Genomic DNA, 24,422 nt, shown 5'->3' on the forward strand with positions numbered 1-24,422 from the left:
GCATCGGATCTGTCGTGGCTGCGAAGCACGTGGCGTCCTCGAACTAGGAAAGGATTGAGATGTGAAGCGACGAGTCGCTCTTCTCCTCGGTCGACGTCTTCAGTCACAAATCTTCTAGCGCTCGTTCGATCACAAGGTGCTTCTTTCTTCTTTCCTTGTTGAACGCCCAAAAATGTCACGTCTCATATCATAGGATCGCTGGTTGTGATGATATGTCGTACTTGCTCTTTTAATCCTTTAGTTTGATACGTGCTGCAGTTAGATATTCATCCTCGTGTTCCATGGATGTTGGATTTGGTTCTATAATACTCGAACCGAACAGGGAGGAGATGTTTGTGCCATCGTGTTCTGTTTCTGATGCCTGATGTAATTGATCTCTTTCCTTGCAGCTGTACTATGATCCCACCGCCGTTTTTTGCGGGCACATTTCCGCCTCAATTTCCAGCATGGAATCCCATTCAATCTGCTTCTTCCTCCTTCTGGCAGTCGAAGGATGTGCATAGGCATCTGGGGAAGTTGAGAGAAACCATTGATTTGGCAAAAGCAATGTATGTGCTTGCACCGCCTAACAACATCTGTTTTCCCATTTTATTACTTATTATGGAGAGTAATCGAGTAATCCTACCTATCAGGCAGAAAGAAATTGAAGCATTGCTTTTAATTAAAAGATCACAAAATCAAAATGCAAAAGAAGCTCCTTCATCAGCAGGAGAACCCTGTCCATCTTCACATGATTCGATTCTTCCTGATTTCTCTCAGTGTCCTGAGAATGAATATGTTGTGCAAATTTTCAAGTTGATTGAAGCAAAGAGAACCAGCCTTGATGTTCAAACATCTATGTCAATAGAGGCAGTAAACTCGATAGCATCAACTATTAAACATCAACTCCTTCCTCTTGATATCATTAACAATCCAGCAGTCCCATGGGAGGCACGATCAGAAGCACTAAGATTTAGTAACAAGTTACAGAAGTGCAAGAGGAACAAGCTTTGGATGAAAAGAAAAAGAAAACGTGTGGCTGAACAAGTGCGCAAGGTTTCTTAAACTACTTCCTCAATTAGACATCAAACATATGGTGATTTGTCTTTATATTGGGGCAAAACTACTCTCAATCTGCTTACTATTATGACCCTTGTTGTTTAACATTCTCTTTGCCTCTTGAAGGAAAGGTTTTAGGAATTCATGTTTTGAAACAGCCAAACAATTACTAACACCTATGGTTTTATAAGATGTTGTGGATAAGCGACTTTGTTTGGGTGATCTTTAACATCTGTGTTTGTGCACCCAAGGGTTTCCTGTGAAGAATGGTGGAATAAAAACTAAACCAGCACTACCCTTGCACCTTGCCACTTCTGCTCGAGGTCAACTCTCTCTAGTCTAAGCACTCGGCGGATAAGGCTCCCATTAAGGGGGATGATCTTAGGCCATCTAATAGAAATGTAGCTTTCAAAAGTAACCATCCTTGGACTCTGATAGGAGTGACAGTGGCTAAACTAGAAACTAATTTATGTGGGTACATAACATTTTGTAAAATAAAAGTAATTATAATCATAGCCAGTCATTCTTACTGAACTCAACTATAGGTCACTTTTGATAAATTGGAATAAAATAATTTCAATGGAGAGGCATGCTAGAATAATTTATTTCAAATTACAAACAAAATGGTTACTTCAAATCACTTTTTATATGAGTATAATGACTAAATTTGTGAAGAACCTTTCATATACATTTCTTTTTTTATAAGTTCTTGTTAAAAATATAGATATGAGACCTAGTATAATGGAAATGCCTATGTGTACGATATGGTTAGTAAATATGTTTTCATTAAAGTTGATTGCATGATATCTTAGCAAGACACCACCTTCCTTGAATTCTTTCTTGAATAATTTCTTGTCATTGGAATCATAAATGCACCATTAAATTGTTGAAGATAGGGAAGGTCAAAAGTCTACCTGAGACACCACCTTCCTTACCCCCTTGCACAATTAAGGTGACTTATTCCAAATGCCACCCTTTCTCAGAGGTACCCACCCTTCTCTCTCCTCAAATTTCTTCTTGATTGTTTTTTTGGCACCATGGAGTTGCTCCTCCATGAGTTGGCCAGATGTGTTGGTCAATCGTCCTTTATGTTGCCAATAATCATTGAGATCATGTGGGCATCATTCTCGCTTTCTTTAACTTCATGTTCTTGGATAGTGGGCCTAGAACACTTTGACCTATATGTGCACTGAGTTTACTATTGAATTGCACTCGGAGGACTCCTTATTGAAGATCACGTGATGCTCTCAACTTCAGTAAGCTCCTCATCTACTATCAGCCTTGCAATTGGAGGCAGAAGGCAATATAGAGAGCCCATCTTGAGTTACAAACAAACTTTGGCAACGTACCATTAACAGCCTGGAATCACTAGGTTATTGAATCTATCGTCTCTAGTTTTGGGATCCTGGATGCCACTGGCATAGGTTGTGAACTAGGGCTGCATCAAGACAGCTACCAGCTTTGCATCCTTTGTCAATCAAGCACCTACTATTAAGTCGATGGGCAATCGAGTTGCACAACTGCTTGGGGTTGTGCATGGCTTGCCCCTATGACTTTGTGCTGAGTTCCTCCTTATTCCTAGGACTATTTTGCTGCTATGAGTTTCTCTGTGGTGTTCATTATACCTATATCTACAAATGATTAAGGGAGCTCCTTTTGCTCACCAGGTCTCATTGCTGAGTTCATGTTGTCGTATTGGATTAGCTTTCCCTTGTGGTGGTTTTTTGAGTGATGTGGTGTTGCAATTTGATTTGATCAGATGATGTCATACTTTGGGCCCTTGTTTGTCGTTGGCCATAAACATTTGATTTGGTATTGTGATTACTCCACTGTCCCCTTGGAAATAAGATGCCTCATTCATACTCCAGTGCCCCTATTATCCTAGTATGTATTTTACCTTGTTATCTTAGTAAGACAATCCGGTAGTTTGGCCTTGTCTTTCCTCAGTAAAAAAAAAAAACACCTAATGATCTATGATTAGTATTGTATGACAAACAAAAGAGCAGTATCATGCTTCATCCTTTATTCTGAATCATCCTATTGATTCCGTCTCTTATAGTAAACTAACCTATAGTTATTCGTCATGATCCATACGTAACAGAGATGTGTGTTAATTATATGCCATCTATTCATGTTTGGTTGTTAAATGGTCTTTTTTGTTATACAGCTGCAAGAAGATCATCAGAAAGCAGATCGAGATGCTGATGAATGGAGAGCTAGGGAGATTGCCAAGGACATGGCTATGCACAAGGTAGTCATTGATTAGTTACATCTATAATTTCTGATATGATTTTGTAAGAATTTAGTTCCTTGTTTTAGGTTCCTGTTGATTGTTGATTGCTTCATGACAAGTAACTTATTTGTAATTTTCTTTTACCACACTATTGTCTAGGTAATTGTTCAACTTGGTAAACAATTCATACCATCCTAATCTATTTGGATTTACCAACTAGTCAAATTTGGTTTAGTTGTTGCACAAGATGTGGAACTGAGGTTGAGCTTAGTTTGACCTCTTAACCTAATCACTCATGAGGTGCAAGTCCGAATAACTACACCGAAAGTGTCTTTGAGATACCACAGTTGCTGCCATCATCCTTTTATACAGGCAACTTCTACAAAACTTCATGTCAAATCTTTTTCCTTACGAAGTCTTTCTTATTTGTTTTCAAAAAATAAAAAGAAGATTCATGGTTTTTATGCACAACAGGATCACACACTGGTGAGGTTCAACTAGAAACAATGAAGAAATAGTAACATGAAGCATCATTAAAGCATGATTTGTCTAATTTTATTGAACAATGAATTTGTATCCTTAGTTTCTTTTAACCCTAAAATTCCTTGATAACTTGGACCTGGTTTTGCTTCAATCTTCAACCTTCTTTTTTATAAAGCAACAATTCAACTAACTTTTACTAATCAGTTACAAATGCATAATGCCTGATATTGCTTCTGATATTTTAGTTCCTCTTGGAATACCCTTTTCAATATGTTGGTATTGTTAGATTGAATGAAAAAAGGAAATTATATGCTAACTGAATTCCATGTGTTTTGCTGTTTGACATGTTCATATCTTCATGGAACTCAGCATCTATCATATTTCATTTGTTAAGGACATACCTTAGTTTTTATTCAATCATATTTGATGTGGACGAACTTTTCTGATCTTACGTTGGACTGCAGTATTACTTTCGCAATGGTTAGCTAAATGTGGTGATTCCAGGTAGAACGCATGAAAGAAATTGCAAAGCTTAAGGCTAAAGAGGAACGGAAGAGACTAGAATCTGAGGTGAAACATTTTGGATAGTTTATTGTATTGTTTGTTTTCTATTGTTAGATCTCTTGAGAAAAAATGTATATTATTTCTCACAGATTGTATTTTGATGGCCCATGTGCCATGGCAGCATCTTGCTGTTGATATAGATGGTATTCCTGTGACACGATCAGACATTTTTTCACAGAATTCATTGCTCTATAGTTTTTTTTCCCTATGTTTAAAATAATATGTAACGTAAGATGTTAGGGAAATCATCTAACCTTCTGGCTTCTTTGCCTGGATGGTTATTTATTTATTTTATTTGTTATTTCCTCCTCTTCTTATGCTTTATGCTAGTATAGTTTGCAACAATGATTCACTTTGATAGAGGTGCTTTTGAAACAAATATCGAGTTGAATTTTCCCGACAAGCTTATATGAACTGGAAAGTCTTCTCAATTCAGCTTATAGGTTACGCTGAAACTATACAAGCAATTTGAATGCTAATTGTAACATCAATTTTAAGGCAATCATAGCTTCTGTGATGACAACCATGGTTATGTATCAGACTGATACTGCTGATGTTTAGTGCAATTTATGGATGTGACGTTTAAGCTTTTTCATTATAATCTCGTTGGTGAAGCATATAGGTAATGCTCATAAAAAAGAGGTTTGCAACTTTATCGTATGACATTCTAATTAGTGTATACCTTATCATGCTGAAGCGAACTGACATAAATTCCATGCTAAATGTAGATTAGTTATGTGTATGTTTGGTCTCAGATTGGCTATTTAGTCATAGGGTGCTAAGTACTATATATATATATATATATATATATATATATATATATATATATATATATATATATATATATATATATATATATAATATTTTCCCTCAACTTGGTCTCAGAACTGGTTCAAAGACTGTGTAGGAGGATATCAGATATCATATTGCATTACTACCTTTGACTAACCATCATATTTCTGACTTTTTTTATGTACTCCAACATAGTCTACTAAAGTGGCTGAGCCTCTGTGCCCTTGTTTTAGGTTACACATGGAAAATTTCTTATCTGTCCATATGTCCTACTTCTGTTTAAAAGGAAGATTACATGCTTGCCTTAAAATTGAGGCCATAAGATTTTGTTTGCCACTACATTATTGTGATTGAACATTGGTGCACTTTTTTCTGTTTTCTGTTTCATACTATTTGACATACTGTCTTTTACTTTTTGGTAGTACATATTCTTAGTTGCTATGATGTGTCTTGTTTCCCAACCCAAAATAGTTGTGGCATTTTCCTTTGTCGCTGTTGGTTTTATGTTACATTATTAGTTTCTGCAATGTTTTACCAAGTCAACTTGATCATATCATTTCTTACAAGTTTGATAATGAATGTTTTTAACATTGTTAACCAAATTTTCCCTTGAACTTTCAGCTCGAGCTTCTATTAGTTGTTGAGAAATTACAAGAGCTTCGCTCTATCAGAGTTCAAAAGTTGAAGAAACAAGGCAAGCCATTTTTATATGAATTTCTCCAAACTGAATATCTCAGCAATACATTATTTGTTCAACCATATCAAATTGGGCTGAAGATTTTCATATTATATTAATCCACTATTGACATCAACAACCACATGCACATGGATTTTTTACTTCATTTATTGTAAACCTAGGTCATGACCAGCAATGTATCCTTACATATAGCTCAGTGGCATGCAGAATCCATGTAGTGAACCTAGATAGTTGGGTTGCATGACTTGTTCAGTATGAATATAAGCATACATAGGTTATGTTTACTTGGAAATATAAGTGGATGGATGATAGGACAGGTGGATCACTTGTACCTTTGATATGCTATATTTATGTTGCCGATCTCAAATAGTTCACTCAATCACATCTTTGATGACAACATTGTAGTGATACTTGACTTCCATTTTAGCATGTACTAGAAATATGGATGCCATGTGTATACGATGTGAAATGACCATCGATGCAAATGTATAACAAGTTTTTTTTTTGGGATGGTTGTAGATTGGGAGATAGAATGAGAGTGGAGACAGAATGAGAGCACAGAGGGGCACATCTTGTAGATAGGAAAAGAAAACCAAAACCACGCATGGCATGTAAATAACAATTGAAGTTGTGAAAATGAACAGTATTAGCAGATGAATTATCTAATTCATTCTATTATACTTCTGATGGTGGTAGGGAGCAAAGAGTACCTGAGCCGTACCTATAGGACGATCAATTTTGATTTTTGGATGTACACAAACTGTTAGTTTCACAAAAGGAGAAGAATGTTTTGAAAATGGGTTTGGCGAAGTCCTACCATTAATGTCTAATCATCTGTTATTTAGAGAAAAAGGGAAGTATAATGCTTCAATGCATGAAATGGGTACATTTGCATCCAGCAAGGGTATTTAGTTGTGAAGGAGATATGGGCATATGGCCTGCCTTGATACGGATTAAATGTTTCCTATTGGTACAAAATATATATCTGATCGACTAACATGTTGGGCTGCTTTACATCATGCATTAAATGCTGCTGGAGTCTTCAACATGATTAGATATGTCAACTAGCAGTAGGCATCAATTTATGAAAGAGAGATAGGTCGATATCAAGATTGGTCAATAATAAGGTAATGGTAGAGCCTCTTAATATTTTGAGCCTATAGATGCTCACAAACCCATTTTACCTGCTTCAATGAGTGGATATTGATACCTCAAACTTTGATCCCATCATTTGGCCCCATCTTTTGGCCTTTGAGACCAATCTCCAAGGACGGGGGGAGCCATTTTTTTATGAATTCCGTGATACATTTGTTGCTAGCATTCTTCTCAAAATGTCACATTTTGCCTCTGTTATTTCATGGCACCCTGAATGTGTGAGCCTTTGGCTGCTTATGAGTTCCCAAGGCATCTCAATCCTATAGGATCAAGGTGAGCGCTAGAGGAGGGGGGGGGGGGGGGGGAGTGAATAGTGCATTCGTCGCTTTTTCACTTGTTTAGAAAACTACGGAAAGTCAAAGTGCACAATGCAGCGAAAATAAAGATGTTAACACTTTTATTTACTTGGTTCACAGTCACAAACTATTACTCCAAAGTCCATGATCCTTAACCATTTCTGACGGACAATTTACTATTAAACTCCCCTCTTACTAGAGGGAGTATTTGTTTTTACAAAGATGTTAGGAATGGTAACTTTTTATCGTCCTAAAATTTAAGTACACGAAAGCGAAAATGAAGTTACCGACTAAAGTGTAGAAGGTTAGTGCGGAAGTCGACATAGCTACTCGGCGTTACGACGATGTCTTGGATGTGTTGGTCGCACGCAGAAGATCGTCGTAGTAATGTAAAATTGTTGCTTCTAGAGTTTTCCCTCGTAGCTGCATATATAGGCTGATTCGGACGCTTGAAATTCCTTTCGGACGCCTCTACGTCATTCTGTCGATCTGCTTTCAATGCTGGCTCGACATTTTTCAAGCGTCTGTATTCCTTTCGAGTGCTTGCATGCTGACATGGAGGTTGTCAGATCAATTTTGACTCCACAACGCTTTATGCATCTCCGGGCGTTTGGAGACCGAGGTATCCCGATTATTGGGAATTTGTCACCTCATCTGTCTCGTTGGCCCAATCGACTGACGTCCGGGTGCCTGGATCCCTTTCGGACGCCTGGATCGTTCGGTTGTCCGGATCCAAATAAGGGCGCCCAAAATCTAAAGTTTTGATCCCTCCTTTCCTACAATACAAGGTTATTCCAAAACAATTAAAGCAGGAAAATGACAGTATCAGCAACTGTTTAGTCTTAACTTTTAGGTTTTCAGTGAAATCCTAGGTCAGACCGACGTCTACTGTTCCCTTCTCGGGAACGCGTCTTCACCCACTCCTCTCAGAAGAATTTATCTTTGCCAATCCGGTCCTCTAGACTTATTGGACTTTTGCTCAACATCCGACCCTCGACTTGCAGGATTTCCACCGCTAGACGTCCGGTCTTCCAGACCCGCCTAGACTTTCCTACCTAGTACTCTAATCTGCCAAGTGTTCCTGCTCATTCCTCCTGACTAGGACTTTCTTGCCCAGTCTTCTGATCAGGATTTCCTTAGTCCTCCAAATTAGGATTTCCTTTGCCGTGCTGTAACTAGGACTTCCTTGTGCTATCTATACATTCAGTTCAATTCATTAGTCAACTTCATAAGCTTAACTTGAACCCTTTGCCATTATCAAAATCCTGGTTCGATCATCTGGTGCTCCCTGCACTAATAATTTTTCCCTTTTTGATTATGGTAACCTCGGTTCCAAGTTAAGTATAAATTTTCTTTTTAAAATAAAGCCATAAAGAAATTCTTAAGTCAGCAAAAACTGACTCCCCCTTAACTCATTATCTCCCCCTGACATTAAAGTATTCTTGGAAAAAATTTTGAAATCAAAGTTTCTCTCCCCTTTAATTTGACATGGTTCTTTTCAATTTATCAATTCAGTTAAGAACTATCCAAGTAATACTTTAGATTTTGAAAATATTTTCAAAAAGCATTTTGTAAAAATTGTGCTTCTCTTGAAAAAGATTAAGATTTTGAAAATTTGAACATTTTCTAAGGAAAGTAATTTTACAAAAGAAACCCTTTGAAATAAGAAAAAGAATCACTTTGAAATAATTTTGAAGACTTGATTTTCTTAATTTTTCAAAAAAATTTGAAACGATTTATTTAACTTTGAAAGTTTAAATTAACTTTGAAATTGAAACTATTACTCTCTGTTCTCCTTTGACATAATCAAAAATAAATATTGAGGGGTTTCTTAAAAAACTTGCAAAAAGCACATAATTAAGATTTTAATCAGAATAAGATTTGGGTTCGAGTCCAAGCATTATATCTATTTAATATATAAAAAATTAGATAAAAATTTATCCTTAGTCACATGTCTAACTCATTGTTACTAAGATAGCAGTTTTCACTAAATTAGTCAAGTTAAGTGTATTTTTTCAACTAGTCTTTTACTATGAAGGAACACTTAACCTGATTCATGTTTGTACGTATTTTTAATGCAGATTTGTTTTGATGCACTAACATAAGCATTGAAAACTCAGGCTTTTATCCTATGCATCTCACACTGTTCTAGGTTTCACAATACACAAACAAGTTATATCTAATGTATTTTGTGAGATGCGGTTAGCCTAAATCTATAGGTGCATGATTTTTATTAGGGTGTCTAGGCCAAGTCCAGATTTTCCTTTAATTTTGAAATCAAAATTTTAAAAATATTTTTCTGAAACTAAGTTTTTCAAAAATGATAAGTGAAAATTTTTGAAAATTTTGAAAATACGAGTAATAATAGATTAAAAAAATCATGAGTTTTGAAAATATTTGTAATAGAAATATAATTTAAAAATTGAAACTTAGTCTATTAAGCACATTCCTAATTGCCTTCTAAGTGTGCTAAACCTAGATTCAGGGAGGGGTTTTGTAAAGATGTCGGCTAGGTTTGATTTGGAACATAGTCGAGTACAATATCTCCCTTAGCGATATGATCCCTAACAAAATGGTGTTTGACTTCTATATGTTTGGTTCTAGTGTGATGAATTAGATTCTTAGTCAAGTTGATTGAACTAATATTGTCAATTAAGACTTTAGTATTATGGTACTATAAGTTAAAGTCCGTTAATGTGTACATCATCTAAAGTAATTGTACAACACATTCTCCTATTGCTATGCACTCTGCTTCAGTAGTCAATAGTGCAACACATTATTGCTTTCTGCCACACCAGCTGACTAGACATGGACCTAAAAATTGACATCCTGCACTTGTTCTTTTTCTGTCTAGTTTACAACTAGCATAGTCTGAGTCAGAGTACCCTACTAGTTCAAAGTTATTACTCTTAGGGTATCACATTCCTACATTTAATGTTCCCTTAACATACTTAAGTATTCTTTTTACTAATGTTAGATGGGATTCCTTAGCATTTGATTGGTATCTAGCATACATACCAACTGCAAATAAAATACCAGGTCGACTTACAGTTAAGTATGGTAGACTACCTATTATACTCCTATAGTATTATAAGTCTACTTGTTTCCTTCTGAGTCACTATCAATATTTACGTTTGTTGTTGTGGGTGTTTTTATTTCTTTTGCACTTTCCATGTCAAATTTTTTAATTGGGTTTTTAACATATTTAGTTTGATAAATGTAATTATTATCTTTAGTCTGCTTGATTTGTAACCCTTGTTGACAAGCATTACACATTGTATTTTTTAGGTTAATTAACTTAGGTAGACCTTTAACTAAACCATTTTGACTCATCTTTGAGATGAGTTTTACATGACTATGACCCAGCCTCTTGTGCCACAATTTAGTTCTCTTGGGCTGCGTTTGGTTTCAGAGACAGGGACACAAATACAGAGACAGAAATAGGATTTCTGTCTCCGCCCCCGTTTGATTTTGAGAGACAGAGATAGAAATAGGATTTTTGTCTCCGTCTCAGACAAAATTTTTGTCCACTATCAAACTGGGGACACTGAAATGGAGACGGAGACAGAATTTCTACTCATCTCCGCTTCCGGCATCGTCACGCCGCTGTCCGATCACCGTCGGCCGTCGGGCCGGGCGCGTTGGACACGCAGTTCGCCGGCGCTCCGGTCGGTGCCGGATTCCGACCGGATTGTGGCGGAAATCCGATCGTAATCCAACCAAAAATAGAGCCCTGCGCGCCTCAGCCACTGTCTCTGTATTACCAAAATCAAACACGATACAGAGACCATTGTAAATGCGTCCTTGTCTCTACTGTCTCTGTATTTCTGTATTTCTGTCTCTGTATTTCTGTATTTCTTAAACCAAACGCAGCCTTGTGTCAATAGGCACTTAGTTGAGGAGCTTGTAGGTCAATTTGTAAATATTAATTTTTCTAATTCTCTTAAATGTTATGTTAGGATTTTTAATATTTTTAATTATATATTTGAATTTGATAAATCTAACTAAGTATCCAACATCGCAAAATTGATTAATACTTAACAAATTAAATTCAAATTAATTTACTAATAAAACTAAGAATAATAAAATTGAAACTCAGTTCGATATTACCTTAAATTTTCTATTGTTCCCGAATGCAACGGATCCTAGATTCTTGAATTTAAGCTTCGTAAATTTCAATCTGTCTCCAGTCATGTGTCTGGAGCATCCCCTATCCAATATCCATTAATTCAAATCTGTGTTCTTACACATAAGATATTTGGTTTGGATCCAATTAGGAGTTAAAGTAAATTGATTTTCACTTTACTAATTTCTATCTCACCGATTTCTAGATTATTAATCAGTTCATCCTATGGGCTGTGTGAGATAATCTTTTAGTTTTATCTTAATTAATTCAAGATGTGATTTTCTAAGACTTGATTAACCTTGAGTTAGATTCAAGTTTAACCGTCGACTAATTAAGTATACATTTTAGGTTTTAGCTCCTAGGCAGTAATGAGGCACAGAGACTTTCTTGGTTATCGGAAAAACGATCACTTTTTAAAACAAAGCTAAGCAAGTCTTATTTAGCTAAGATCGTTTTGAATTCCCCTGAATCATGACTCCTATTGGGTTTGGTCAGATAGTAAATCTGATCCTTGGGGATCTAGTATTGGTTCCGTCCAATTTGATTAATCAAGCTAGACTTCGGAACTTATGTTTGGATTCGAGATTTTTAGGTTTGATTCAATAATGACAAGTACGATCTATATCTGCCTTTGTGTCTAAGATCAAATCGGTTGTACACAACCTTTTGAGTTTCAAGCATCATGTCAAGATAGTTGGAGCCCGAAGTAAAATTTTTCAACGATTTTTTCAGATTTTTAATTTGAATTTTCAGATTGGAATTTTCTTCCTTAAGTTGGACTTGAGTTGAAATTCAATCTGAACATTTTCAGTTGAAGAACTGAGGTTAATTTTCTCCTAAGGAGTGGAGTGTTTCCTTCTTTTGGAGAGACTTAACTTGGACGCTGGATTTTGGTAGTTTCTTAGATAAGCAATAAATAATGGAATATAATTTTTTAGTTAATTGATTGATTGTAGTAGTGTTTGGGCCTTTTAAACCGGATACAGATCCGTAGTTTGATTTTGACTCGACTTCTGATTCAGTGTCGGGTTCACACTTGATCTCAGCTAGCTTCTCTCTTGCCGGTAAAGTCATGAAGCTCGTATTCTCTTCCTCCTCTGAGTCTTAGGAGGAGGACTCATCCCATGTAGCCTTTAGTGCCTTCTTCTTGGTTCTTTTCTCCTTCTTTTGGTTAAGACACTCGACCTTGAAGTGCCCCTTCTCGTTGTAGCCGTAGAATGTGATTTTGGCTTTGATGATTGGAGCCTTGCTTGATCCACTTTTCTGGATCGCCTTTCTCATGTCGGACTTCTTGAACCCTTTCTTTTTATGAACATTTCCTAAATTAGGTTAACTAGTTCGGTGGCGACTTTGTCGTTACTTTCGAAATTCGATACGTTTTCGGATTCGGGCTCAGTTCGGCGTCTTGGCTTGCGCTCCTTTGCTTGCCCTACAAAAAGTGCAATCCCTTTCTCGACCGAATTGACATTAGTCTGTTCGTGTAGCTCGAATTCAGAAAATAACTCATCCAATTTAATTTTAGAAAGGTCTCTAGAAATCTTGTATGCATTAACCATTAATATCCATAAGGTGTTCTGCGGGAACGCTTTCAGAGCGTACCTGATAACATCTCAATTTTCTATAAGTTGTCTTATGATATGCAGACCATTGAGCAAGTCTTGGATTCGAGCGTGCAGTCCACTCACGAATTCACCTTCTTGCATTTTGATGTTATATAATTTGTTCAAAAGAAGATCGTGCTTGCCTACTTTCGTATCTGACATTCTTTCATGTACCTCAATGAGCTTGTCCCATAAGTCCTTGACACTTGAAGGTACCAACTTGGTTGATCTCTTCTTTGGTGAGGTTGTATTGTAGCGCCTGGGTTGTCTTAGCGTCGATCTCTATTTTACGCTTTGTTGTGATGTTGCATTTCTCGCATGATTGTAGGATGCCGTCGGTGTCGGTTGGGAGAGTGTACCTAATTTAGATCACTATTCATATTTCCACTTGCGTCTTTAAGTGGTATTCCATCCTCCCATTCCAGTTGATAAATTCTTCACCGGAAAAAGAGGGAGTCTGGTGGTACTATAGCCTTTTTGATGAGCCATTAACTTGCACTAAAAATAAACAAAAAATATATACCAAAACTTGATTTTAAATTAGCAGCGCGGAAGGAAATAAATCGAAAATCAAAGTGACAAAAAATAAATTTGCTCTATTAGTGGTTGCATTAAGTTCGAGCATCCTTCGCTTTGATACCAATTGTAGGATCGAAGTGAGCGCTAGAGGGGGGGGGGTGAATCACTTGTTCAAAAAACTATGAAAAATCAGAGTGTGCAATGCAGTGGAAATAAAGATGTTAACACTTTTATTTACTTGGTTCACAACCACATACTGCTACTGCAAAACCCACGGTCCTTGACCGTTTCGGACGGACAATTCACTATTAAGCTCCCCTCTTATGAGAGAGGGTTCTAGCTTTCACAAAGATGTTAGGAACAGTAAACTTTTACCATTCTAAGAATTTAAGTACATGAAGTTGCATATATAGGCTGATTTGGGCGCCTAGAACTCCTTTCGGGCACCTCCATGTCATCCCGTCGATTTGCTTTCGATGTTGACTTAGCATCTTTCGAGCATCTGTATCCCTTCTGAGCGCCTAGATGCAGACGTAGAGGTTGCCGGATTAAGTTTGACTCCGCAATGCCTTATTCATCTCTAGGCGTTTGGAGCCTTTTCGGACATCTGGAGGCTGAGGTGTCCTGACCACTAGGAACTTGCCACCTCATCTGCCTCGCTGGCCTGATCGGCTGACGTCTGGGCGTCTGGATCCCTTTCGGGCCTCTGGACTGTTCGATTGTCCGGATCCAAATAGAGGCACTCGGAATTCAAAGTTTCGGTCCTTCTTTTCTTGCAATACAAGGTTAGTCTAGAATAATTACAGCAAGAAAATGGTAGTCTTAGCAACTGTCTGGTCTTGACTTTTAGATTTCCAGTGAAATCCTAGGTCAGACCGACGCCTACTGTTCCCTTTCTGGGAATGTGCCCTCACCCATTTCTTTCATGAGAATTTATCTTTGTCAATCCAATCCTCCAGACCTGTTGGATTTTTGCTCAGCATCTAACCCTCGATCCGTAGGACTTCCACCGCTAGACGTCCGGTCCTCCGGACCTATTTAGATTTTCCTGCCTGGTGCTCTGATCTGCCAAGTCTTCCTGTCCAGTCCTTCTGACCAGGACTTCCTTCTCTAGTCCTCCAAACTAGTATTATTTTTGCTTAGTTGCAACTAAGACTTCTCTGTGCTACCTGTTCACTTCGTTCAACTCATTAGTCAACTTCACAACCTTAATTTAAATTCTTTGTCATTATCAAAATTCTGGTTCGATCATCTAGTGCTTCCAACATCAACAAATCCTTTGTAATTTGAACTTGGCTTTATTCCTTGAACTTTAAGGAGAGTTTATTTTTTTTCTCTTTTATGTCAAAGTTTTGAGGCTAGCTTAGAATTGCATCATTTGAGGAAGGATGGCGAGTTTGACTTAGGTCATGTTGTTTTGACCTTATCTATGGCTGCATCACCTTCAACACAATGATCAAACTGTTAGTTAGTCGATTGCATTATGGGCAAGGACCTAGGATCTGTTAGACCGTGCTATACTCTTGACACCTTAGAGTTGATTGGTTCCAATATGGGCAAGTCATTGTGAGCTTATAAGTCACATTACAACATGGAGTCCTGAGCTAATTTATTACACAATGAGTTGAGATTTTGTGAGCTGATTAGTCACTTTACGTTTGTGGACCCACAATCTGGTTGATGACACTACTAGTTACAAGGTGGACCTGGTGGTCCATGGATAGCATTATTCGGGGCTGTAGGATCGAGTTAGAGCGCTGGGGGGGGTGAATAGCGCTTCGTGGTTTTTTTACTTGTTCGACAAATCATTCATAAAACAGAGTACGTAAATAAAACTTGCAATGGAAAAATAAGGAATGAGTACGCTTTTGTTTATTTGATTTATAGCCACAGGTTGCTACTTCAAGGCTCACGATCCTTAATCGTTTTCGACGGACAATCTACTATAAAAAGTTCCCTCTTACGAGGAGTTTGTCATTTTACAAAATCAATTTGAAACGGTAAATCCTTACCATCCTAAGATGTTAAGTACAAAAACGACAAAGTAAAGATTATCGATTTAAAAGATTAGAAGTATGAATGTCGGTGCAGCTCCTTGGCGTTACGATGGCGTACTGGATTGACTGTTTGTGCACAGGAAGTCATCGTAGTAGCATAGTAAGTTGTTCTCAGGGTTTTCCCTCGCAGCTGCTTATAAAGGTTGATCTGGGCGCCTGGAAGTCCTTTCGGGCGTTTCCACGTCATCCTGTCGATCCTTTTCCGACGTTAACTCGACATCTTCCGTGCGCCTGTATCCCTTCCAAGCACCTAGATGCTGACGTGGAGGTTGTCGGATCAACTTTGATTTCGCAACGCCTTATCCTTATTCGGGCGCCTAGAGTCTCTCCGGGCGCTTAGAGGTTAAGGTGTCTCGACCACTGGGACTCTGTCACTTCATCCATCTTGCTGGCCCGTTAGGCTAATGTCTAGGCGCTTGGATCCCTTCCGGGCGCTTGGATCGTCCAGTTGCTTTGATCTAGATAAGGGCGCCCGGAACATAAAGTTCCAACCCCTCATTTCCTGCATCACAAGTTAGTACAGAAAAAAAGTATAACAGGAAAGTAACAGTTTTGACATACCGTTTGATCTTGACTTTAAGTTTCCAGTGAAATCCTAGGTCAGACTGATGTTTACTGTTCTCCTTCCCGGGAACGTGTTCTCATCCACTTCACTTAGGAGAAGTTACCTTTTGCTAACCTGGTCCTCTTGATCCGTTGAACTTTTGCTTAGCCTTGATACTCGGCTTTTAGGACTTCTACTGCTAAACGTCCGGTCCTCCAAACTTGCCTAGACTTTTCACCTGGTGCTCTGATCTGCCAAGACTTCCTGCGTAGTCCTCCTGATCAGGACTTCCTTGTCCAGTCCTCCAAACCAGGTCTTCCTTGTCCAGTTCTTCAAACTAGGTCTTTTTTGCCTAGACGCAATCAGGGTTTCCTTGCCTAGCCTCAATTAGGGCTTCTTTTGCCGAGTCTCAGCTAGGACTTCCCTGTACTACCTGTACATTTAATTCAGCTTGTTAGTCTACTTCACAGACTTAACTTGAGCCTTTGCTATTATCAAAATCCAGATTCGATCATCTGATGCTCCCTGTACTAACAATCTCCTCTTTTTTCATTATGACAATCTAGGTTTCAAGTTAAATATAAATATTTTAACAAAACAAGTTAATAATAACTTCAAGCCAACAACACAAAAAAAATCTAAGTTTAAACCGTGTGACTCCCCCTTAATTCAAGATTCTCGCCTTGAAATTAAGATATACTCAGAGAAAAATTTAAAAACATAGTTTTTCTCTCTTCCCAACTTGACATCATTCTTTTGCTTTGTCAATTTGTTTAAGAACCATCCAAGTCCTATTTTGATTTTTGAAAATATTTTCCAAAAATATTTTGTAAAAGTTAGTGAATTTTTGAAAATTTTCAAGTCCATTTTGAAAAAATAGTTTTTCAAAAATATTTTGAAAACCTTTTTGCAATTTACAATTCAGAATATTTTAAAATTTTGAAAATTGAAATTTTGTACTTGAACTTGAACTTCAATTTGAAAATTGAAATGAAAAATTTGTACTTGAATTTGAACTTTCTTTCCCCCATTGATATAATCAAAAAATACTTAATACTTGAGGGATTTTTGAAAGCAATTTGACAAACAATAATGTCAATCAAGTTAGAAGATAGGTTTGAGTCAAGCATGTCGCTTATATAATATATAAAATACTTAGATAAAAAACATATTATTCTTTAGGCGCATGTCTAATTTATTGGTATTAACTTACTATCAGAAGGTAATAGCTTGATCAAGTTAGTCAAGTTTCACATGACCCTTTATCTATGGCTCTGTGCAGGTCATTTTCTTCCAGAAGAGGATGATAAATTTCTTCTCCGTGTACGAGCTGCTGTTGAGGAGGAGGAGCGTCAAGCAGCTGCTGCTGCTGATACACATGCTGCTAAGAATGCTATTGCAACAGCAGAGGAATCTAGAAAACTGATGCAGAACCGACTGACAGAAACAAATTCTACAGATCAAATTGAAGTTGAGCCATCTAAGGCCAAAGGCCAAAGTGGAACTTCAGACGTGGATGCAAGTCTGAAGTCTGAACAAGAGAGAGATGAAGTTCAAGGTTGTGGCACTGGCAACAGCTATGACTCATTGTCAAATTTACCATTTGAATTCCTCCATTATTATCATGGAAGTAGCAATGATATGGGAACTCTAATCGAGGTGAATTTACTTAATATCCTATTTCAACTTTTCCTGCATCATCCAATAAGGTTCTATGTTGCATGTTTGCAAAAGTGATTGAATTGATTTGTAATTTGGTGGAAAAGCTACTGATTACCAGAATAAGTTTCCAATGCTCTTGTGATCCAAATTTTGTAGATTCTTGGGTTTAGGTTGACGTTTTCTTTCTTTAATTCTTGCCTTAGGTTCAGATCCATAACTTCTTCTTATTTCTCATATACACAGATTATTCATAGTCTTTAATATTTGATAAAAAAAAAGGCTTCATCTACACAAGTAACTTTGAACTGCCATTTATTTGGAAGTTTTGACATCTTATTTCATACTTTCCACATTTAATTCCTTAGTTGTTCATCATTCCTTTTGAAGGTTCCTAACCTATTCAACTATACAATATGTAATTTTTAATTTTTGGTATTACTTGAACTTTCTTTGACTTGATCAACTTCTTAGTACCATAACATTTAAATTCAGCATGACTTTCAATTTTCTTAGCTAATGCTAGATTGGTGATCATGCAAAATGATCTTCATTATGACTCATTAGTCATTTGTAGTTGTATTTGATCATCCTTAACAAGTGGATCCATCGCTCTTTAATATTTAATATTCAAGCCATGTTCACAAAATTTAAATATTTCTTTCACTCTCTTTTGTATATTTGTTCGACGATTGTGATAGATTCCATTTGCTACACTATTCTGATACTATTTTAAAAACAATATTATTTATAGTTTCACTGGTTCGTGTAGTTTTTGTATTGGTGCCGTTCTTTTGATGTTATTTTGAGATAAAATATGTTTATTTATATTACATAAACCTATTGCTTTTTCCAGGTTAGAAGAATGTGGGATGCTTACATTAGACCCGGAGGAAGGTAAGTTTAGCTTCTCTCGATCATAACATACCATACGAACTTGTCATCTTACCTTATTTTCTTTGAAACACATCTTTCCTTATTTTCTTGGAGATCTTGTGAAAATGTTATTTTCTTTGACAATACCTGTTATTTAGTTCTTAGTTACTTGACAACTAATCTTTCTCTTTTCTTTGCTGTTTGTTTCCTATATTCTTTTTCTTTCTATGAACACAGGATTTTTCAAATTCATAAAAGAAGCTAAGGAAATTTTATTGCATCATATTTTAATGGTTTTGGATTACCATTCTGAGAGTACAAAGATTCTTTAACATCTTTTGGATGACATTCAATCACGTATATTGCCTGTTGGTTTTGCTTTTTTTTTTTTTCTTTTTTGTCTCCATGGTGTTTCATTTTTTCATAGCTTGAAGTTGGTGTTGTTTCATAGCCTCAGGGTGATGAATTGATAAATAAAAGATTTCGAGTTTACTAATTCAAAACTTTAATATCTGAATTTGTAACTTCTTTTCGTGGGAAATTTTAATGCAGTCGTATACCTGGACATTGGGTGCAGCCACCTCCACCTTCAGATGAGATTTGGGCTTCATACCTTATCCCGCTGAAATAATGCACGTGCAAGAAAATCTGTCTTATCTTTGCCTCTTTCTGTGCTAGAATGGTAAGTTTGACTAAGCCAAGCCTTCGAATCCTGGCGAAGTGCAATATCCTCCTGTATCGTGATCAATTATAATTTTTCGATTTATCTCCTCACAGATGGTCGTGGGACCGATCGTGTAGGGCCGCTAAGATTTCACCTTTTTACAGAAGACTAAGCCAAGCTTATGTTTTATATATTACTCTAACATTTTGAATAATTATAGTTTTCTAAATGCTTGTGAACTGTGGCCTGTAACAGATTGTCAATTTGGCTTTGATTTTATCATTTTCTTACAGGTTGTGTTGATATTTGTTGCTGATGCTGATAGATTGCTTCTTTTAGGCTGTGAGAGACTGCACAGATCCTATTTGAGCTACCATTTGTTCACATCCCCGACTTCACTGATGTTCTATCTAGTAAGTTAAAAATCTTCACTTCTCAGAGAATCTAGTTAGAACTTAATATTTGTGACTCAGAATTTAATTCTACATAATTTAGATGTAATAAAAAGCTTATTTAAGTATATTCTGTGGTCAAATTGATTAGGACGTGATTGTGGCTTGAACTGGATTCAGGTCCTATTTAAGCAAATGGCAGTTCATGCTGAACCATAATGGTTTGATTGGTTCAATTTGAGTCATTAAGCCAGCATACATTGCTATAGAAAGAATTGAAAATTTGCTACAACATTTGTTTTCCATAATTTTTATGACCTCCCAGAAATTTAACTTTAGTATGCCGTCACTTGCCTCATGTGAAAATCACTATCTTATTGCATTCGTTGATGATTTTTAGATTCTAATTGAAGAAAAAAATTCTTTACAGAATTTTAAAGTTTTCAAAACAAAGGTAGAGAGATAATTGAAGAAAGTCATTAAGATTGTATGAATTAGTCTACCCAATTTTATTTTAAAATTTTATTAGTATGAAAAAGTTTTATTAGTACGTGCGTGCTAATAAAACTTCAACAGTATGTCCAACCATATTGCGATTCTACTTCCGACAACAAAACATCCTGCTTATAATTAACAACATTTTACTGAATTGCATAAGAAAATTTCGATATTAACCAAATCAAGTACCGAACTTTCAAAAATTTTCAAATCACGCACCCCTTTCCCGTTATACCCCTCCTCCTTTCCATGTGCTCGTCCGAACACAATTTTCAAGCTCCAATATAATGATAAATCAGAACTCGTAACCCTATTCCCTTTGAACAAAGCTCTTCATCTGAACCTCTACACTATGAGAATGGAAATGGTAATCTCCCTCCGACAAAACTTTAATATGGTATTTGACTTTTCTTCCGGCTACAAAATCACTTCCTCACACAATGTCCAAGCGTCAAGGTTCTAACTTATGATCATCTCCAAAGGTAATGTTTTTTAGATTATATGTTATTTATTTTTTTCACAATCCGTGTTCATCAATAATCATACCTCTTGTATTTTTGTAATTGCCTCATTGTTTTATAGTGACTAAATTAAACTTAATTTTATAAAAGTTGTTTGATTGAATTTTACAAAGCTTGATTATTTTATTCTACTATTTGGGCATTCACAAAATTGCATCAACTTTTAGAAGAAAGATGCAATTATCAACTTTGGAGAAAAAAATTACATTTATGAGTAAATTAGGATATTTATAGGATTTTTTTTTTGAAATTTTCACAAAGGGAAGGGCCATTCAAAAATATATCTTCATAAAAAACACATTCGAGTTATAAGCAATAGGATTAATCAATTATGTATCGTTATAGGTTTTATAGATTATTATTGATATTTTTCCTACTTGACGAAGTTGATTTACTTGGGTCTTTCTCTATTCACTTTGAGTCTACACAACAATAGGACGAGATATTGAATGCACAATTTAATATAGAATCACAGGAAGTAATTGGATGTTCACATTGTATTGAAAAGGAAAATTTAATCCAAATCCTTACTTTCTAAACTTCAATTTTAGCTAAATTAAATGAAGAATTAGTTGCGATTATAAAAAGGGAAGGTTTCTATTATCCAACTAGCCACCTTGCAAAAGATCCTCATCCTGAATTAAGATGTTTCAACTAATGTGATGAGAAGGCGAGGATATGACAAAAGTCACTAAACCTCAAGGTCATTCTGAAAGATACACCTAAAGCTAGGAATGGTCCTAGTTAGGAAGAGGACCTAGAGAGAATTAAAAGAGGTTGAGGGGTAACTTAGAGATAAAATCAAGATTTTGGAATAAAAGATATTGGAGCTAAAGATTTTTGAGATGCAAGATGAGATTGATGAAGAAGAGGAGACTTATAAAATACAAGCAAGGGACAAGGAAATTAATGATATGAGATCGAAGACTCTTAAAGTAAGTTGATATTTATATAGTAATATTTAAGTTTGATTTTAATTACATTTTTATTGATTTTACTTTTTAATTTGTTAAATACATTGTATTGTGTTTATTTGTAGTATCTCAAAGTAAAATTAAAAAAAAAAAAGGAAAAAATGAGAAGAAGATGTGGTTTACCTAATATCAGTGCTTCAAAATTTGAGGTGACTTACTTTTGAATTTACATGAGAGGAATGTTACTCCGCATTGACAATAAATGTCTTCCTCTCATGCATCTTAGGCAACATCTATACAGATGGGGAAATAATTGATGTTTACATTTCATTACTCTTCAAGGAAGCATCCTTGTCTAATAGGTCACATAATAAATCCATATATTGCTCAACTGGATTTATGATAAAAATTTGACTTCATATAACTTTTTATTAAATTTATGATATTATTATACTAATTTATGATTATATCTTGAATTTTGTAGTTATCATATAAACACTTATGATAAACAACTACATAACAAATTATCAAAGCGAATCTGATTGATCAAGAAGTTAGGTATATTTTTATACCTATAAATACCGATCATGGACATTATCATTTAATGGTCATGGACACCGACACAAAAATCTTCTACAATTTTAATTCATTATCATACAACTTCAAATATAATAATTATTTTATAGAGGTGGTTAGTATTACTTTTTTTTATAAAATTTACATTCTAGCAGTATAACACATTATTCTTCCTTTTATAATTATTTTTGTCCATTCGACGCTCACAGGTATTTAGATTAAAATTTTTTCCTAGTGATAAACTAAAGAAAATGCATAATGGACTACAAGATTATCACCCTCTTAGCGAGTGGACCTCTATTAAAATTGATTGTCCCCAACAAATGTTAATGTAAGTAAAGTTACTACATTATTAGTGAATTTAAGTTATACATTATGATTATATTTTAGTTACTATTTTAATTTTATGATTCTATAGGAATGACTATGACTTCTTTATTATATAATATATTAGATATCTATGGTACAATATTATATGAAATTCATGCAAAAAATATTCACAAATTTACATTAAAGGATGCAATATCATTAATTAGGGATAAAATTTTTAAATTCAAATTAGAATGAATCGTCAATCTTGTTATTGACATTATATAGTATGTTTGTACTTCTTATATATGAAATGTAGTTTGTTTGTTGTAAATTATATTTCTTGTACTAATTTGGTTTGAAAATTATTTTGTCTAAATTCTTATTGTGATCTTTACTAAGACAAATAAGTCTAAGGATGGTACATTTATTGATCCATGATCGCAGACATTAGACGTAAGATTTTACATTTTAAATTTATTTAACTATTATAAATGATTATTTTTTTAATTTTATATTTTATATGAATTTATTTTTTAACAGGCTAAATGGCTGCTAGAGTTCTACATATAGATGTCTCAACCAGATAGAGAGGGAGGTGAGATGCAAACTCTCTCCACCGACCAAGTAAATGAGATATATTATGATGTGGTTAGTGGGAGGAAGAAAAGTTGATACCAAAAAGTGTAGGAGAAATAGGAGGGAACACAAGGCGAATTCTCAACTCACACTCGACGGAATCCACCGAAGAGTTTAGAGGATAATCAGAAGGTAACTCTTCAAGAAGCTTAAAAGCTCACAATATTTTTATCATCCAAAAACTGCCCACAACAATACAAATGATAACATTTTATAGGGGAAACTTAAAACATTTGCCAAGATGACCCTTAGAGTTCCTAAAACCTCATTAAGTGATATTTATATTTTCTAAATTCAAGAATAGAAAAAAACATGCAACATGCAGTGGTATTAGAAGGCTCGTCACTCGAGCAATTATTTTCCCTTGAGTAGAATTTCTAACGTCAGTCTTCCCTCGGTTGGAAAAGATTCGTCCTCGAATCAAAAGGAGGTTCATCACCAATATAAGGAGAGAGGTCACGAGATTGAAGGTTGTAGAAACACCATACTTGCTCGGCAAATCAATTTCATAGGCATTATCACCAATCTTAAGATCTTAAAAGGAGGACCATCAGCTCTGGGTTGTAACATTCCATGTTGACCACGGGGAAACACTCCTTTTCTTAAGTGAATCCATACCAATTCTCCTTCCTTGAAACTTACTTGCTTTCTGTGCTTGCTCACATTTTTTTTTATACTTCTCATTTTTCTTAATAATTTCTTGCCGAAGTTGCTCATGCAATATCTTGATGGATTGTGTATACTCTTCTCCATCTCCACTTAGATGGCAAGAGGCTAGAATGGGGGTCAAATCTAATAGAGTAGGGATCAATTCCAGAGACAACCTCAAAGGGACTTCATCCTGTTGTTTGATTGAGAGACCGATTATAGCAAACTCGGCTTGAGCTAAAGTTGCATCCCATTGGCGGGGATTTTTACCAACCAAACTTCTAAGAAGATTTCCCAAGCTCTGGTTTACTATTCCATTTGTCCGTCGGTTTGGGGATGATGAGAGGAACTGAATTGGAGTTGTGTTCCCAGCTTTCGCCATAAGGTGCGCCAAAAATGACTCATAAATTTAGGATCCCGGTTGGAAGTGATGGTTTTTGGAATTCCATGAAGTCTCACAATTTCTTTGAAATAAAGATCGGCTACATGTGTAGCATCCAATGTTTTGGTGCAAGGAATGAAATATGTCATTTTAGAGAACCTATCAGCTACCACCATAACTGAATCTTTGTTCCTTTGAGTGCGTGGTAATCCAATCACAAAATCCATACTTAAATCTGA

At 35.8% G+C, this 24,422-nt stretch overlaps 1 protein-coding gene across 3 annotated transcripts; it reads left to right on the forward strand.

Annotated features, from left to right (window-relative positions):
* Positions 1-5: 5 nt before the first annotated feature.
* On the forward strand, positions 6-20,031 carry LOC141836728 (U11/U12 small nuclear ribonucleoprotein 59 kDa protein-like). Of its 3 annotated transcripts, none has more exons than XM_074724242.1 (10): positions 6-136; positions 390-548; positions 633-1,035; positions 3,206-3,289; positions 4,259-4,324; positions 5,732-5,804; positions 17,388-17,764; positions 18,621-18,661; positions 19,193-19,322; positions 19,598-20,031. In XM_074724242.1, the coding sequence occupies exons 2-9, from the start codon at positions 397-399 to the stop codon at positions 19,269-19,271; spliced, it is 1,275 nt and encodes a 424-aa protein (XP_074580343.1). In that variant the 5' UTR covers positions 6-136; positions 390-396; the 3' UTR covers positions 19,272-19,322; positions 19,598-20,031. The 3 variants fall into 3 exon arrangements, with proteins under 3 accessions (XP_074580343.1, XP_074580345.1, XP_074580344.1); XM_074724244.1 differs by having other exon boundaries at positions 633-1,026; XM_074724243.1 differs by lacking the exon at positions 19,598-20,031 and adding an exon at positions 19,418-19,451.
* The last annotated feature ends 4,391 nt before the right edge of the window (positions 20,032-24,422 follow it).

This window comes from Curcuma longa, chromosome 10 (genome assembly GCF_044706935.1).
Source record: "Curcuma longa cultivar G26 ecotype Majalengka, Jawa Barat chromosome 10, ITB_CL_G26_1.1, whole genome shotgun sequence".
Classification (NCBI taxonomy): Eukaryota; Viridiplantae; Streptophyta; class Magnoliopsida; order Zingiberales; family Zingiberaceae; genus Curcuma; species Curcuma longa.

What these genes read in the sequence shown, in the direction of transcription:
- LOC141836728 (XM_074724242.1), top strand. Translation starts at nt 397, where the DNA reads ATGATCCCACCGCCGTTTTTTGCGGGCACATTTCCGCCTCAATTTCCA. An exon ending in GGAAGAGACTAGAATCTGAG is followed by an intron (nt 4,325 to 5,731) that starts GTGAAACATTTT and finishes TTGAACTTTCAG; the next exon opens with CTCGAGCTTCTATTAGTTGT. An exon ending in TACATTAGACCCGGAGGAAG is followed by an intron (nt 18,662 to 19,192) that starts GTAAGTTTAGCT and finishes ATTTTAATGCAG; the next exon opens with TCGTATACCTGGACATTGGG.